Source organism: Bubalus bubalis, chromosome 23 (genome assembly GCF_019923935.1).
Source record: "Bubalus bubalis isolate 160015118507 breed Murrah chromosome 23, NDDB_SH_1, whole genome shotgun sequence".
NCBI lineage: Eukaryota > Metazoa > Chordata > Mammalia > Artiodactyla > Bovidae > Bubalus > Bubalus bubalis.
In genome coordinates, this window is record NC_059179.1 from 42,380,646 (window position 1) to 42,395,137 (window position 14,492).

Genomic DNA, 14,492 nt, shown 5'->3' on the forward strand with positions numbered 1-14,492 from the left:
CTTGACTTTGGAAATAAGGATTGCTAGTCTGCCGGGACCTCTCAGCAGAGCATCTTTGGAGGGTTGAGGATGGCAGAGGCCCCGCCCTCCATGGCAGAGCAGGTGCACGCACTGACCCCTCACCTGGTCTGCATCTTAGTATCACCCCCATTACGCCTGTGGAGCCCCTTCTGTACTATGTGTCTGACCTGCCCTCTTTCTCTCTTTCCCAGCTGCCCAGACCCAGCCCACGGTTGTGCCAGGTGAGTCCTGCTGCCTCTTGACCCCAGGATGTCCTCTCCCCAGCAGTCAGCCCCATGGCCCCCAGCCAGCAGCCCCAGGAGGCAACTGAGGAGGTTTTCTACCTCTCAGTACCTGCCCTGGTCACTCTAGAGCACGTAAATGGTTCCAGATGAGCCATAAGACAGGCATCCTCTGGACTGGCTCAAGATTTCAGGACTTCGTGGCTACACAGTGTCTCCCAGAGCTTGGGTGACAGGGTGGTCTGTCCTGGGGTCATTTCTGCTTGAACGTATTCTCAGGACCGAGAGTTCTGTGTATGGAGAGGACAGAGCTTTTTCCTGTCCTCCACCCCAGGTGGAGTCTCGGTGATGCTATCACCAAGAAGTACCCAGTCAGCAGGGCATGCTGACGGCTCTATGTGCTGTGCCACCTCGTTAGATGAGTGTGTGCCTTTGATGACATGATCTGGGCTCACAGCAAACTCTCAGAAAAGGCTTCTTCTCCCCAGACCGTGGAGTCCCTCAGATCCCACTGTCCTGTTCCTGGTCATAGGAACGAGACCTACCTTGATTCTACTGAGCTTCATTGTAATCCTGCTGTTTCCCCTCCAGAATGGTGGTATCCGACAACTAGTTATGGTAGGCGTCACTTGGATGCTGCCGAACTCTCAGGGTTCAGTGTCTAAATCTTGGCTTAAAGCTCTGTGTTCGCCACCTCATTCTATGTCAGGGATTCCGTCTACTCATCAGAACTGTGGATAACCTTCTCCTACCCGTTAGAGAATGTATTAGTCAGGCTGTTTCAGTTTCCATGTGGTAAGATTTCAACTGACGCTCAAGCTGGACTAGGACCTAGTAACTTTCATGTCTAAGACATTTAGTCATAGTTCTGTCTTCAGGTACAGCTGGATCCAGAGGTTCCAGGACTATCTGTCTTAACCACTTTTCAGACCTCCGATTTTTATGTGTTTGGGCTTCACTCTAACTTTCCTTCCTGTCATGGGGGCAGGGGTCAGCTCCAAGTCTACATCCCAACAGGAAGAAAGAGCCTCTTTGTTCTAGACCTTCAGCTGACAAGTCCTGGAGAGCCTGGCAGACTCAGGTTCTGCCTCCTGAGTCCTGGACCGTGGCTCCTCCAAGGAACTGGGAAGCACGGTCAGGGCACCAGGTCTGCTGTGAGCAGGGCAGTGGCCCCTGTGTGACCTGCCAGGCACCGCCTAGTCATCCCCTAAGGCCGAGCCTGACAGATCACACACGGGACTTGACCTGGAGCTGGAGCCCTGTCTCTGCCTCAGTGGACCTATAAAAGCTGTGAGGCTGACGATTGGCTTCGGGTCCACTGTGTCATCAAGACATAGAGTCAATTACCTTGATATTGGAAATAAGAGATGCTGGTCTGTTGGGACTTCTCAGGAGGAGCCTCTTTGGAGGGTTGAGGATGGCAGAGGGCCCCCCACCCATCCATGGCGGAGCACGTGCATGGACTGACCCCTCAGCTGCTCTGAACTTAGCATCCCCCCCTTAGCCCACGTGAAGACCCTTCTGTGCACTGTGTCTGACCTGCGTTCTCTCTCCCCCAGCTACCGAGACCCAGACCACGGTTGTGCCAGGTGAGTCCTGCTGCCTTTTGACTCCAGGATGTCCCCTCCCCCACCGTCACCCCCAGGATTCAAGCTTAAAAAAAAAAAGGTTCAAGCTACACTTTGTGTGTAAAAGTACCTGAATACGTACTGAGTGGAAAAGTCTTCAGAATACCCTTGGGCTGATGGAGTGGGTTCCCACATAGGGGTGAACGGCCGAACCTGGCACCCTGGTGGGAATGGGTAGCTAGTGTAAGTGGTCTCCAGCTGCAGAAGGTCATTATATCCCGGAGGTCTGGGATGTAAGCTGTGGGCTTCCCACCAGCATCCTGAGACAGGATTCAGTGCCTGAATTGCTGAGTTTGGGGATGCCATCAAGGAACCTGCAGAGCTAGTCCACAGTGCAGTCGAGGTTTCTATCACATAGCCATCGGAGATAAAGAGTGAGGACCACGCTCAGTCAAGTCCTTATGGACTCACTGCCTAGACTTCGGCAGCCTTCCCTGGAAGAATTCTGAATCTCAGTCCTAGTGCCTTTTCCTTCAGGAGAAACAGGAGGCTTTTCCTGTCTCCTTCCAGGAACCGAATCGGGTTTGGCCCTGAGGCTGGTGAACGGAGGTGACAGGTGTCAGGGCCGGGTGGAGGTCCTGTACCGAGGCTCCTGGGGCACCGTGTGTGACGACAGCTGGGACACCAATGATGCCAACGTGGTCTGCAGGCAGCTGGGCTGTGGCTCGGCCATTTCGGCCCCAGGAGGTGCCCGGTTCGGTCAGGGCTCAGGGCCCATTGTCCTGGACGACGTGGGCTGCTCAGGGCATGAGACCTACCTGTGGAGCTGCTCCCACAGCCCCTGGAACACACACAACTGCGGACACAGCGAGGATGCCAGCGTCATCTGCTCAGGTGGGTCTCAAATATGCTGGGTGCGCTTCTCTGGAGGTGGTTTCTTGCTCACATTCTGATCCCCTCGCGAAGCACTCTCTACATTTCCCTTTCCCTTGAAATCCTCTTAGTGCTTTGCTTATTTGGTATATTAGCTTTTGTCTGACCCCTGGGCATGTAGATTGAGAATTACAAAAACGAAAGAAACCAAACGGAAAGTGACATTTCGCTCCATGCCCCAGTGCAAACCAGAGGCAAAGAGCGCATGTCTGCCAGGAGTTCTCGGAGCAGAGGGCATGGGCTGGGGCTGCTGCTGGCCCCGGTTCTGCCTTCTGAGTCCTGGACCGTGGCCCCTCCAAGGAACTGGGAAGCACAGTCTAGACACCAGAACTGCTGTGAGCAGGGCAGTGGCCCCTGTGTGACCTGCCAGGCACCGCCTCGTCATCCCCTAAGGTCGAGCCTGACAGATCACACATGGGACTTGACCTGCAGCTGGCGCCCCATCTCAGTGTCTCAGTGGATCCATAAAATTGTGGGCCTGACGATTGGCTCCGGGTCCACTGTGTCATCAAGACACAGAGTCAATCACCTTGACTTTGGAAATAAGAGATGCTGGTCTGCTGGGACCTCTCAGGAGGAGCATCTTTGGAGGGTTGAGGATGGCAGAGGCCCCGCCCTCCATGGCAGAGCAGGTGCATGCACTGACCCCTCACCTGGTCTGCATCTTAGCATCACCCCTTTGCCCCATGGAGCCCGTTCTGTGCACTGTGTCTGACCTGCCTTCTCTCTCCCCCAGCTGCCCAGACCCATTCCACGGTTTGTGCCAGGTGAGTCCTGCTGCCTCTTGACTCTGGATGTCCCCTCCCGCCAGTAACCCTCAGGGCCCCCAACCGGCAGCCCCAGGAGGGGACTGTGGAGGTTTTCCACCTCTCAGTACCTGCTCTGGTCACTCTAGAGCACATAGACGGTTCCAGATGAGCCATAATTCAGGCATCTGATGCTCTGAACTGGCTCAGTGATTTCAGACTCCCCAGAGCTTTGGGTGACAGGATGGTGTGTCCTGGGGTCATTTCTGCTTGAATCCATTCTCTGGACCAAGAGTTTTGTGTATGGAGAGGACAGAGCTTTCTCCTAGCCTCCACCCAAGGCCAAGTCTAGGTGTTTATATTACCAAGAACTACCCAGTCAGCAGGACATGCTGATGGCTCTGTGGGCTGTGCCACCTCAGATGAGTATGTACCTTTGATGACATGATCTGGGCTCACAGCAAACTCTCAGAAAAAGCTTCTTCTCCCCAGACTGTGGAGCCCCTCAGAACCCATTATCCTGATCCCAGTCACAGGAACTAGACCAGAATTCTACGGACCTTCTTTGTAATCCTGCTCTGTTTCCCCTCCAGATTGGTGGTATCCAACAACTGACTATGGTGAGCGTCATTCAGATCCTGCTCAACTACCAGCATGCAACATCACAGTCCACAGACACGGGTGCAGTTCTTGCCTCTTGGGTCCAGGTTCTGAGGTTACTACCTCATCTAATCTGGACGGTTGCCTTCACTTGCCAGAGTTATGGATAAGCTTTACCTACGAGTTGTGCCATATGTTACTCAGAATGCTTTTGTTTGCAAGTATTAGGATGGCCGCTCACACTCTCTTAATTTGGGCTGGTGCCACGGCCTACATATCGAGGATATTGAGCCATAAGACAACCTTCAGGTACAGCAGGATCCAGAAGTTCCAATACTCTTTGTCCCATGCACTTTTCTGTCCTCTGCTTGGTTTTGTTTATGAGCTTCACTGTCAGGTGGCTTCCTGCCAGGGGGCAACTGTCAGCCACAAGTCTCCTGCCACAGGAGGAAAGAGCCTTTTGTTCTCGATGTTGAGCAGAAAGTCCTGGAGGGATTGTGAACAGCCTGCTGGTAATAGGTGCCTTCTCCCCAGTCATCTCCAAGTCCTCCAATGATATTCAACAATTCCAAGGTTATTTCAGGATTCAAGCTTAAAAAAAAAGCTTCAAGCGACACTTTGTGTGTGAAAGTACCTGAATACGTACTGAGTGGGAAAGTCTTCAGAATAACCCTGGGCTGATGGAGTGGATCCCATTAGGGGTGAATGGCCGATCTTGGCACCTTGGTGGGATTGGGAAGCTGTGTCAGTGGTCTCCTTTGCAGAGGCTCATTCTATGCCAGAGGTCTGGGATATAGGTTGCCCACACAGGCTGTGGGCTTCCCCTCTTCCCACCTGCATCCTGAGACAGGATTCAGTGTCTGAATTGCCGAATTTGGGAATGCCATTAAGGAACATGCAGAGCTAGTCCACAGTGCAGTCAAGGTTTCTATCACACAGCCATCAGAGATAAAGACCTGTTCAGTCAAGTCCTTATGGACTCACTGCCTAGACCTCGGCAGCCTTTCCCTGGAAGAATTCTGAATCTCAGTCCTAGTGCCTTTTCCTTCAGGAGAAACAGGAGGCTGACTTTTCCTGTCTCCGTCCAGGAACCGAATCGGGTTTGGCCCTGAGGCTGGTGAATGGAGAACACAGGTGTCAGGGCCGGGTGGAGGTCCTGTACCGAGGCTCCTGGGGCACCGTGTGTGACGACAGCTGGGACACCAATGATGCCAACGTGGTCTGCAGGCAGCTGGGCTGTGGCTCGGCCATTTCGGCCCCAGGAGGTGCCCGGTTCGGTCAGGGCTCAGGGCCCATTGTCCTGGACGACGTGGGCTGCTCAGGGCATGAGACCTACCTGTGGAGCTGCTCCCACAGCCCCTGGAACACACACAACTGCGGACACAGCGAGGATGCCAGCGTCATCTGCTCAGGTGGGTCTCAAATATGCTGGGTGCGCTTCTCTGGAGGTGGTTTCTTGCTCACATTCTGATCCCCTCGCGAAGCACTCTCTACATTTCCCTTTCCCTTGAAATCCTCTTAGTGCTTTGCTTATTTGGTATATTAGCTTTTGTCTGACCCCTGGGCATGTAGATTGAGAATTACAAAAACGAAAGAAACCAAACGGAAAGTGACATTTCGCTCCATGCCCCAGTGCAAACCAGAGGCAAAGAGCGCATGTCTGCCAGGAGTTCTCGGAGCAGAGGGCATGGGCTGGGGCTGCTGCTGGCCCCGGTTCTGCCTTCTGAGTCCTGGACCGTGGCCCCTCCAAGGAACTGGGAAGCACAGTCTAGACACCAGAACTGCTGTGAGCAGGGCAGTGGCCCCTGTGTGACCTGCCAGGCACCGCCTCGTCATCCCCTAAGGTCGAGCCTGACAGATCACACATGGGACTTGACCTGCAGCTGGCGCCCCATCTCAGTGTCTCAGTGGATCCATAAAATTGTGGGCCTGACGATTGGCTCCGGGTCCACTGTGTCATCAAGACACAGAGTCAATCACCTTGACTTTGGAAATAAGAGATGCTGGTCTGCTGGGACCTCTCAGGAGGAGCATCTTTGGAGGGTTGAGGATGGCAGAGGCCCCGCCCTCCATGGCAGAGCAGGTGCATGCACTGACCCCTCACCTGGTCTGCATCTTAGCATCACCCCTTTGCCCCATGGAGCCCGTTCTGTGCACTGTGTCTGACCTGCCTTCTCTCTCCCCCAGCTGCCCAGACCCATTCCACGGTTGTGCCAGGTGAGTCCTGCTGCCTCTTGACTCTGGATGTCCCCTCCCGCCAGTAACCCTCAGGGCCCCCAACCGGCAGCCCCAGGAGGGGACTGTGGAGGTTTTCCACCTCTCAGTACCTGCTCTGGTCACTCTAGAGCACATAGACGGTTCCAGATGAGCCATAATTCAGGCATCTGATGCTCTGAACTGGCTCAGTGATTTCAGACTCCCCAGAGCTTTGGGTGACAGGATGGTGTGTCCTGGGGTCATTTCTGCTTGAATCCATTCTCTGGACCAAGAGTTTTGTGTATGGAGAGGACAGAGCTTTCTCCTAGCCTCCACCCAAGGCCAAGTCTAGGTGTTTATATTACCAAGAACTACCCAGTCAGCAGGACATGCTGATGGCTCTGTGGGCTGTGCCACCTCAGATGAGTATGTACCTTTGATGACATGATCTGGGCTCACAGCAAACTCTCAGAAAAAGCTTCTTCTCCCCAGACTGTGGAGCCCCTCAGAACCCATTATCCTGATCCCAGTCACAGGAACTAGACCAGAATTCTACGGACCTTCTTTGTAATCCTGCTCTGTTTCCCCTCCAGATTGGTGGTATCCAACAACTGACTATGGTGAGCGTCATTCAGATCCTGCTCAACTACCAGCATGCAACATCACAGTCCACAGACACGGGTGCAGTTCTTGCCTCTTGGGTCCAGGTTCTGAGGTTACTACCTCATCTAATCTGGACGGTTGCCTTCACTTGCCAGAGTTATGGATAAGCTTTACCTACGAGTTGTGCCATATGTTACTCAGAATGCTTTTGTTTGCAAGTATTAGGATGGCCGCTCACACTCTCTTAATTTGGGCTGGTGCCACGGCCTACATATCGAGGATATTGAGCCATAAGACAACCTTCAGGTACAGCAGGATCCAGAAGTTCCAATACTCTTTGTCCCATGCACTTTTCTGTCCTCTGCTTGGTTTTGTTTATGAGCTTCACTGTCAGGTGGCTTCCTGCCAGGGGGCAACTGTCAGCCACAAGTCTCCTGCCACAGGAGGAAAGAGCCTTTTGTTCTCGATGTTGAGCAGAAAGTCCTGGAGGGATTGTGAACAGCCTGCTGGTAATAGGTGCCTTCTCCCAGTCATCTCCAAGTCCTCCAATGATATTCAACAATTCCAAGGTTATTTCAGGATTCAAGCTTAAAAAAAAAAGCTTCAAGCGACACTTTGTGTGTGAAAGTACCTGAATACGTACTGAGTGGGAAAGTCTTCAGAATAACCCTGGGCTGATGGAGTGGATCCCATTAGGGGTGAATGGCCGATCTTGGCACCTTGGTGGGATTGGGAAGCTGTGTCAGTGGTCTCCTTTGCAGAGGCTCATTCTATGCCAGAGGTCTGGGATATAGGTTGCCCACACAGGCTGTGGGCTTCCCCTCTTCCCACCTGCATCCTGAGACAGGATTCAGTGTCTGAATTGCCGAATTTGGGAATGCCATTAAGGAACATGCAGAGCTAGTCCACAGTGCAGTCAAGGTTTCTATCACACAGCCATCAGAGATAAAGACCTGTTCAGTCAAGTCCTTATGGACTCACTGCCTAGACCTCGGCAGCCTTTCCCTGGAAGAATTCTGAATCTCAGTCCTAGTGCCTTTTCCTTCAGGAGAAACAGGAGGCTGACTTTTCCTGTCTCCGTCCAGGAACCGAATCGGGTTTGGCCCTGAGGCTGGTGAATGGAGAACACAGGTGTCAGGGCCGGGTGGAGGTCCTGTACCGAGGCTCCTGGGGCACCGTGTGTGACGACAGCTGGGACACCAATGATGCCAACGTGGTCTGCAGGCAGCTGGGCTGTGGCTCGGCCATTTCGGCCCCAGGAGGTGCCCGGTTCGGTCAGGGCTCAGGGCCCATTGTCCTGGACGACGTGGGCTGCTCAGGGCATGAGACCTACCTGTGGAGCTGCTCCCACAGCCCCTGGAACACACACAACTGCGGACACAGCGAGGATGCCAGCGTCATCTGCTCAGGTGGGTCTCAAATATGCTGGGTGCGCTTCTCTGGAGGTGGTTTCTTGCTCACATTCTGATCCCCTCGCGAAGCACTCTCTACATTTCCCTTTCCCTTGAAATCCTCTTAGTGCTTTGCTTATTCAGTATATTAGCTTTTGTCTGACCCCTGGGCATGTAGATTGAGAATTACAAAAACGAAAGAAACCAAACGGAAAGTGACATTTCGCTCCATGCCCCAGTGCAAACCAGAAGCAAAGAGCGCATGTCTGCCAGGAGTTCTCTGAGCAGAGATCATGGGCTGGGGCTGCCAGTGGCCCCGGTTTCTGCCCCCTGAGCCCTGGACCATGGCCCCTGCAAGGAACCGGGAAGCACGGTCTAGACACCAGAACTGCTGTGAGCAGGGCAGTGGCCCCTGTGTGACCTGCCAGGCACCGCCTCGTCATCCCCTAAGGTCGAGCCTGAGAGATCACACACGGGACTTGAACTGGAGCTGGGACCCTGTCTCACTCCTCAGTGGATCCATAAAAGCTGTGAGCCCGGCAACTGACTCTGGATCCCCTGTGTCATCAAGACACAGAGTCAATCACCTTGACTTTGGAAATAAGGATTGCTAGTCTGCCGGGACCTCTCAGCAGAGCATCTTTGGAGGGTTGAGGATGGCAGAGGCCCCGCCCTCCATGGCAGAGCAGGTGCACGCACTGACCCCTCACCTGGTCTGCATCTTAGTATCACCCCCATTACGCCTGTGGAGCCCCTTCTGTACTATGTGTCTGACCTGCCCTCTTTCTCTCTTTCCCAGCTGCCCAGACCCAGCCCACGGTTGTGCCAGGTGAGTCCTGCTGCCTCTTGACCCCAGGATGTCCTCTCCCCAGCAGTCAGCCCCATGGCCCCCAGCCAGCAGCCCCAGGAGGCAACTGAGGAGGTTTTCTACCTCTCAGTACCTGCCCTGGTCACTCTAGAGCACGTAAATGGTTCCAGATGAGCCATAAGACAGGCATCCTCTGGACTGGCTCAAGATTTCAGGACTTCGTGGCTACACAGTGTCTCCCAGAGCTTGGGTGACAGGGTGGTCTGTCCTGGGGTCATTTCTGCTTGAACGTATTCTCAGGACCGAGAGTTCTGTGTATGGAGAGGACAGAGCTTTTTCCTGTCCTCCACCCCAGGTGGAGTCTCGGTGATGCTATCACCAAGAAGTACCCAGTCAGCAGGGCATGCTGACGGCTCTATGTGCTGTGCCACCTCGTTAGATGAGTGTGTGCCTTTGATGACATGATCTGGGCTCACAGCAAACTCTCAGAAAAGGCTTCTTCTCCCCAGACCGTGGAGTCCCTCAGATCCCACTGTCCTGTTCCTGGTCATAGGAACGAGACCTACCTTGATTCTACTGAGCTTCATTGTAATCCTGCTGTTTCCCCTCCAGAATGGTGGTATCCGACAACTAGTTATGGTAGGCGTCACTTGGATGCTGCCGAACTCTCAGGGTTCAGTGTCTAAATCTTGGCTTAAAGCTCTGTGTTCGCCACCTCATTCTATGTCAGGGATTCCGTCTACTCATCAGAACTGTGGATAACCTTCTCCTACCCGTTAGAGAATGTATTAGTCAGGCTGTTTCAGTTTCCATGTGGTAAGATTTCAACTGACGCTCAAGCTGGACTAGGACCTAGTAACTTTCATGTCTAAGACATTTAGTCATAGTTCTGTCTTCAGGTACAGCTGGATCCAGAGGTTCCAGGACTATCTGTCTTAACCACTTTTCAGACCTCCGATTTTTATGTGTTTGGGCTTCACTCTAACTTTCCTTCCTGTCATGGGGGCAGGGGTCAGCTCCAAGTCTACATCCCAACAGGAAGAAAGAGCCTCTTTGTTCTAGACCTTCAGCTGACAAGTCCTGGAGAGCCTGGCAGACTCAGGTTCTGCCTCCTGAGTCCTGGACCGTGGCTCCTCCAAGGAACTGGGAAGCACGGTCAGGGCACCAGGTCTGCTGTGAGCAGGGCAGTGGCCCCTGTGTGACCTGCCAGGCACCGCCTAGTCATCCCCTAAGGCCGAGCCTGACAGATCACACACGGGACTTGACCTGGAGCTGGAGCCCTGTCTCTGCCTCAGTGGACCTATAAAAGCTGTGAGGCTGACGATTGGCTTCGGGTCCACTGTGTCATCAAGACATAGAGTCAATTACCTTGATATTGGAAATAAGAGATGCTGGTCTGTTGGGACTTCTCAGGAGGAGCCTCTTTGGAGGGTTGAGGATGGCAGAGGGCCCCCCACCCATCCATGGCGGAGCACGTGCATGGACTGACCCCTCAGCTGCTCTGAACTTAGCATCCCCCCCTTAGCCCACGTGAAGACCCTTCTGTGCACTGTGTCTGACCTGCGTTCTCTCTCCCCCAGCTACCGAGACCCAGACCACGGTTGTGCCAGGTGAGTCCTGCTGCCTTTTGACTCCAGGATGTCCCCTCCCCACCGTCACCCCCAGGATTCAAGCTTAAAAAAAAAAAAAGGTTCAAGCTACACTTTGTGTGTAAAAGTACCTGAATACGTACTGAGTGGAAAAGTCTTCAGAATACCCTTGGGCTGATGGAGTGGGTTCCCACATAGGGGTGAACGGCCGAACCTGGCACCCTGGTGGGAATGGGTAGCTAGTGTAAGTGGTCTCCAGCTGCAGAAGGTCATTATATCCCGGAGGTCTGGGATGTAAGCTGTGGGCTTCCCACCAGCATCCTGAGACAGGATTCAGTGCCTGAATTGCTGAGTTTGGGGATGCCATCAAGGAACCTGCAGAGCTAGTCCACAGTGCAGTCGAGGTTTCTATCACATAGCCATCGGAGATAAAGAGTGAGGACCACGCTCAGTCAAGTCCTTATGGACTCACTGCCTAGACTTCGGCAGCCTTTCCCTGGAAGAATTCTGAATCTCAGTCCTAGTGCCTTTTCCTTCAGGAGAAACAGGAGGCTTTTCCTGTCTCCTTCCAGGAACCGAATCGGGTTTGGCCCTGAGGCTGGTGAACGAGGTGACAGGTGTCAGGGCCGGGTGGAGGTCCTGTACCGAGGCTCCTGGGGCACCGTGTGTGACGACAGCTGGGACACCAATGATGCCAACGTGGTCTGCAGGCAGCTGGGCTGTGGCTCGGCCATTTCGGCCCCAGGAGGTGCCCGGTTCGGTCAGGGCTCAGGGCCCATTGTCCTGGACTGACGTGGGCTGCTCAGGGCATGAGACCTACCTGTGGAGCTGCTCCCACAGCCCCTGGAACACACACAACTGCTGGACACAGCGAGGATGCCAGCGTCATCTGCTCAGGTGGGTCTCAAATATGCTGGGTGCGCTTCTCTGGAGGTGGTTTCTTGCTCACATTCTGATCCCCTCGCGAAGCACTCTCTACATTTCCCTTCCCTTGAAATCCTCTTAGTGCTTTGCTTATTTGGTATATTAGCTTTTGTCTGGACCCCTGGGCATGTAGATTGAGAATTACAAAAACGAAAGAAACCAAACGGAAAGTGACATTTCGCTCCATGCCCCAGTGCAAACCAGAGGCAAAGAGCGCATGTCTGCCAGGAGTTCTCGAGCAGGGGCATGGGCTGGCTGGCTGCTGGCCCCGGTTCTGCCTTCTGAGTCCTGGACCGTGGCCCCTCCAAGGAACTGGGAAGCACAGTCTAGACACCAGAACTGCTGTGAGCAGGGCAGTGGCCCCTGTGTGACCTGCCAGGCACCGCCTCGTCATCCCCTAAGGTCGAGCCTGACAGATCACACATGGGACTTGACCTGCAGCTGGCGCCCCATCTCAGTGTCTCAGTGGATCCATAAAATTGTGGGCCTGACGATGGCTCCGGGTCCACTGTCATCAAGACACAGAGTCAATCACCTTGACATTGGAAATAAGAGATGCTGGTCTGTTGGAACTTCTCAGAAGGAGCCTCTTTGGAGGGTTGAGGATGGCAGAGCCACCCCCCAGCCATGAGAGAGCAGGTGCACGCACTGACCCCTCACCTGCTCTAGATCTGCATCTTAGTCACCCTTTGCCCCGTGGAGCCCCTTCTGTACTATGTGTCTGACCTGCCCTCTTCTCCCTCAGCTGCCCAGACCCAGTCCACGGTTGTGCCAGGTGAGTCCTGCTGCCTCTTGACCCCAGGATGTCCTCTCCCCAGCAGTCAGCCCCATGGTCCCCAACCAGTAGCCCCAGGAGGGAACTGAGGATGTTTTCCACCTCTCAATACCTTCCCAGGACCACAAAGACACTTCCAGATGAGCCATAAGACAGGCATCCTCTGGACTGGCTCAAGATTTTAGGACTTCGTGGCGACACAGTATCTCCCAGAGCTTGGATGACAGGGTGCTCTGTCCTGGGGTCATTTCTGCTTGAACGTATTCCTGGACCAAGAGTTATGTGTATGGAGAGGACAGAGCTTTTTCCTGTCCTCCACCCCAGGAGTCTAGGCGATGCTATTACCAAGAAGTACCCAGTCAGCAGGGCATGATGATGGCTCTATGGGCTGTGCCACCTCCTTAGATGAGTGTGTACCTTTGATGACGTGATCTGGCTCACAAAAACTCTCAGAAAAGGGCTTCTTCTTCCCGTACGGTGGAGCCGCTCAGATCCCACTGTCATGTCCTGGTCATAGGAATGAGACCTACCTTGATTCTACCGACCTTCTTCGTAATCCTGCTTTGTTCCCTTACAGATTGGTGGTATCCGACAACTGCCTATGGTACTACATTAAGATACCTGCTAAATTACCACAGTGCCACACTCCAGTCACAGACATGGATGCAGTTTTTGGGGCCTTGGGTTCCAGGTTCTAAGGGTTACTACCTCATCTAGATCTGGACGGATTGCCTTCACTTTCCAGAGTTATGGATAAGCTTTACCTACGAGTTGTGCCATATGTTTACTCAGAATGCTTTGTTTGCAAGTATTAGGATGGCCGCTCACACTCTCTTAATTAGGGCTCGTGCCTTGGCCTACATATCGAGGATATTGAGCCATAAGGCAACCTTCAGGTACAGCAGGATCCAGAAGTTCCAATACTCTTTGTCCCATGCACTTTTCTGTCCTCTGCTTGGTTTTGTTTATGAGCTTCACTGTCAGGTGGCTTCCTGCCAGGGGGCAACTGTCAGCCACAAGTCTCCTGCCACAGGAGGAAAGAGTCCTTTTGTTCTCGATGTTGAGCAGAAAGTCCTGGAGGGATTGTGAACAGCGTGCTGGTAATAGGTGCCTTCTCCCCAGTCATCTCCAAGTCCTCCAATGATATTCAACAATTCCAAGGTTATTTCAGGATTCAAGCTTAAAAAAAAAAGCTTCAAGCGACACTTTGTGTGTGAAAGTACCTGAATATTGTGAGTGGGAAGTCTTAAGAATACCCTTGGGCTGATGGAGTGGGTTCCCACGTAGGGGTGAATGGCCGATCTGGCACCTTGGTGGGAATTGGGAAGCTGTGTCAGTGGTCTCCTTTGCAGAGGCTCATTCTATCCCAGAGGTCTCGGATGTAGGTTGCCTACACAGGCTGTGGGCTTCCCTCCTCAGACCTGCATGCTGAGACAGGATTCAGTGCCTGAATTGCTGAATTTGGGGATGCCATCAAGGAACCTGCAGAGCTAGTCCACAGTGCAGTCGAGGTTTCTATCACACAGCCATCAGAGATAAAGAGTGAGGAGCAAGCTCAGTCAAGTCCTTATGGACTCACTGCCTAGACCTCGGCAGCCTTTCCCTGGAAGAATTCTGAATCTCAGTCCTAGTGCCTTTTCCTTCAGGAGAAACAAGAGGGTGACTTTTCCTGTCTCCTTCCAGGAACCGAATCGGGTTTGGCCCTGAGGCTGGTGAACGGAGGTGACAGGTGTCAGGGCCGGGTGGAGGTCCTGTACCGAGGCTCCTGGGGCACCGTGTGTGACGACAGCTGGGACACCAATGATGCCAACGTGGTCTGCAGGCAGCTGGGCTGTGGCTCGGCCATTTCGGCCCCAGGAGGTGCCCGGTTCGGTCAGGGCTCAGGGCCCATTGTCCTGGATGACGTGGGCTGCTCAGGCTATGAGACCTACCTGTGGAGCTGCTCCCACAGCCCCTGGAACACACACAACTGCGGACACAGCGAGGATGCCAGCGTCATCTGCTCAGGTGGGTCTCAAATAAGCTGGGTGCGCTTCTCTGGAGGTGGTTTCTTGCTGACGTTCTGATCCCCTTGAGAAACACTCTCTACATTTCCATTTCCCTTGAAATCCCCTTAG

The 14,492-nt window shown here is 53.6% G+C and overlaps 1 protein-coding gene across 50 annotated transcripts in view; it reads left to right on the plus strand.

Moving 5' to 3' along the window:
* The window catches only part of DMBT1 (deleted in malignant brain tumors 1), a 104,349-nt gene that overhangs the window by 26,497 nt on the left and 63,360 nt on the right, over positions 1-14,492 (plus strand). For 32 of the 50 annotated variants that reach the window (XM_045164153.1, XM_045164158.1, XM_045164164.1 and 29 more), the window contains 11 exons: positions 213-242; positions 1,802-1,831; positions 2,381-2,704; positions 4,083-4,109; positions 5,178-5,501; positions 6,277-6,306; positions 6,879-6,905; positions 7,974-8,297; positions 9,079-9,108; positions 10,668-10,697; positions 14,059-14,382. In XM_045164153.1, the coding sequence (XP_045020088.1) occupies positions 213-242; positions 1,802-1,831; positions 2,381-2,704; positions 4,083-4,109; positions 5,178-5,501; positions 6,277-6,306; positions 6,879-6,905; positions 7,974-8,297; positions 9,079-9,108; positions 10,668-10,697; positions 14,059-14,382 (1,500 nt within the window). Of the gene's footprint in view, positions 1-212; positions 243-1,801; positions 1,832-2,380; positions 2,705-4,082; positions 4,110-5,177; positions 5,502-6,276; positions 6,307-6,878; positions 6,906-7,973; positions 8,298-9,078; positions 9,109-10,667; positions 10,698-12,345; positions 12,376-12,952; positions 12,980-14,058; positions 14,383-14,492 lie in introns of all 50 variants that reach the window. The other 18 variants (XM_045164168.1, XM_045164195.1, XM_045164170.1 and 15 more) reach the window with 16 other exon arrangements.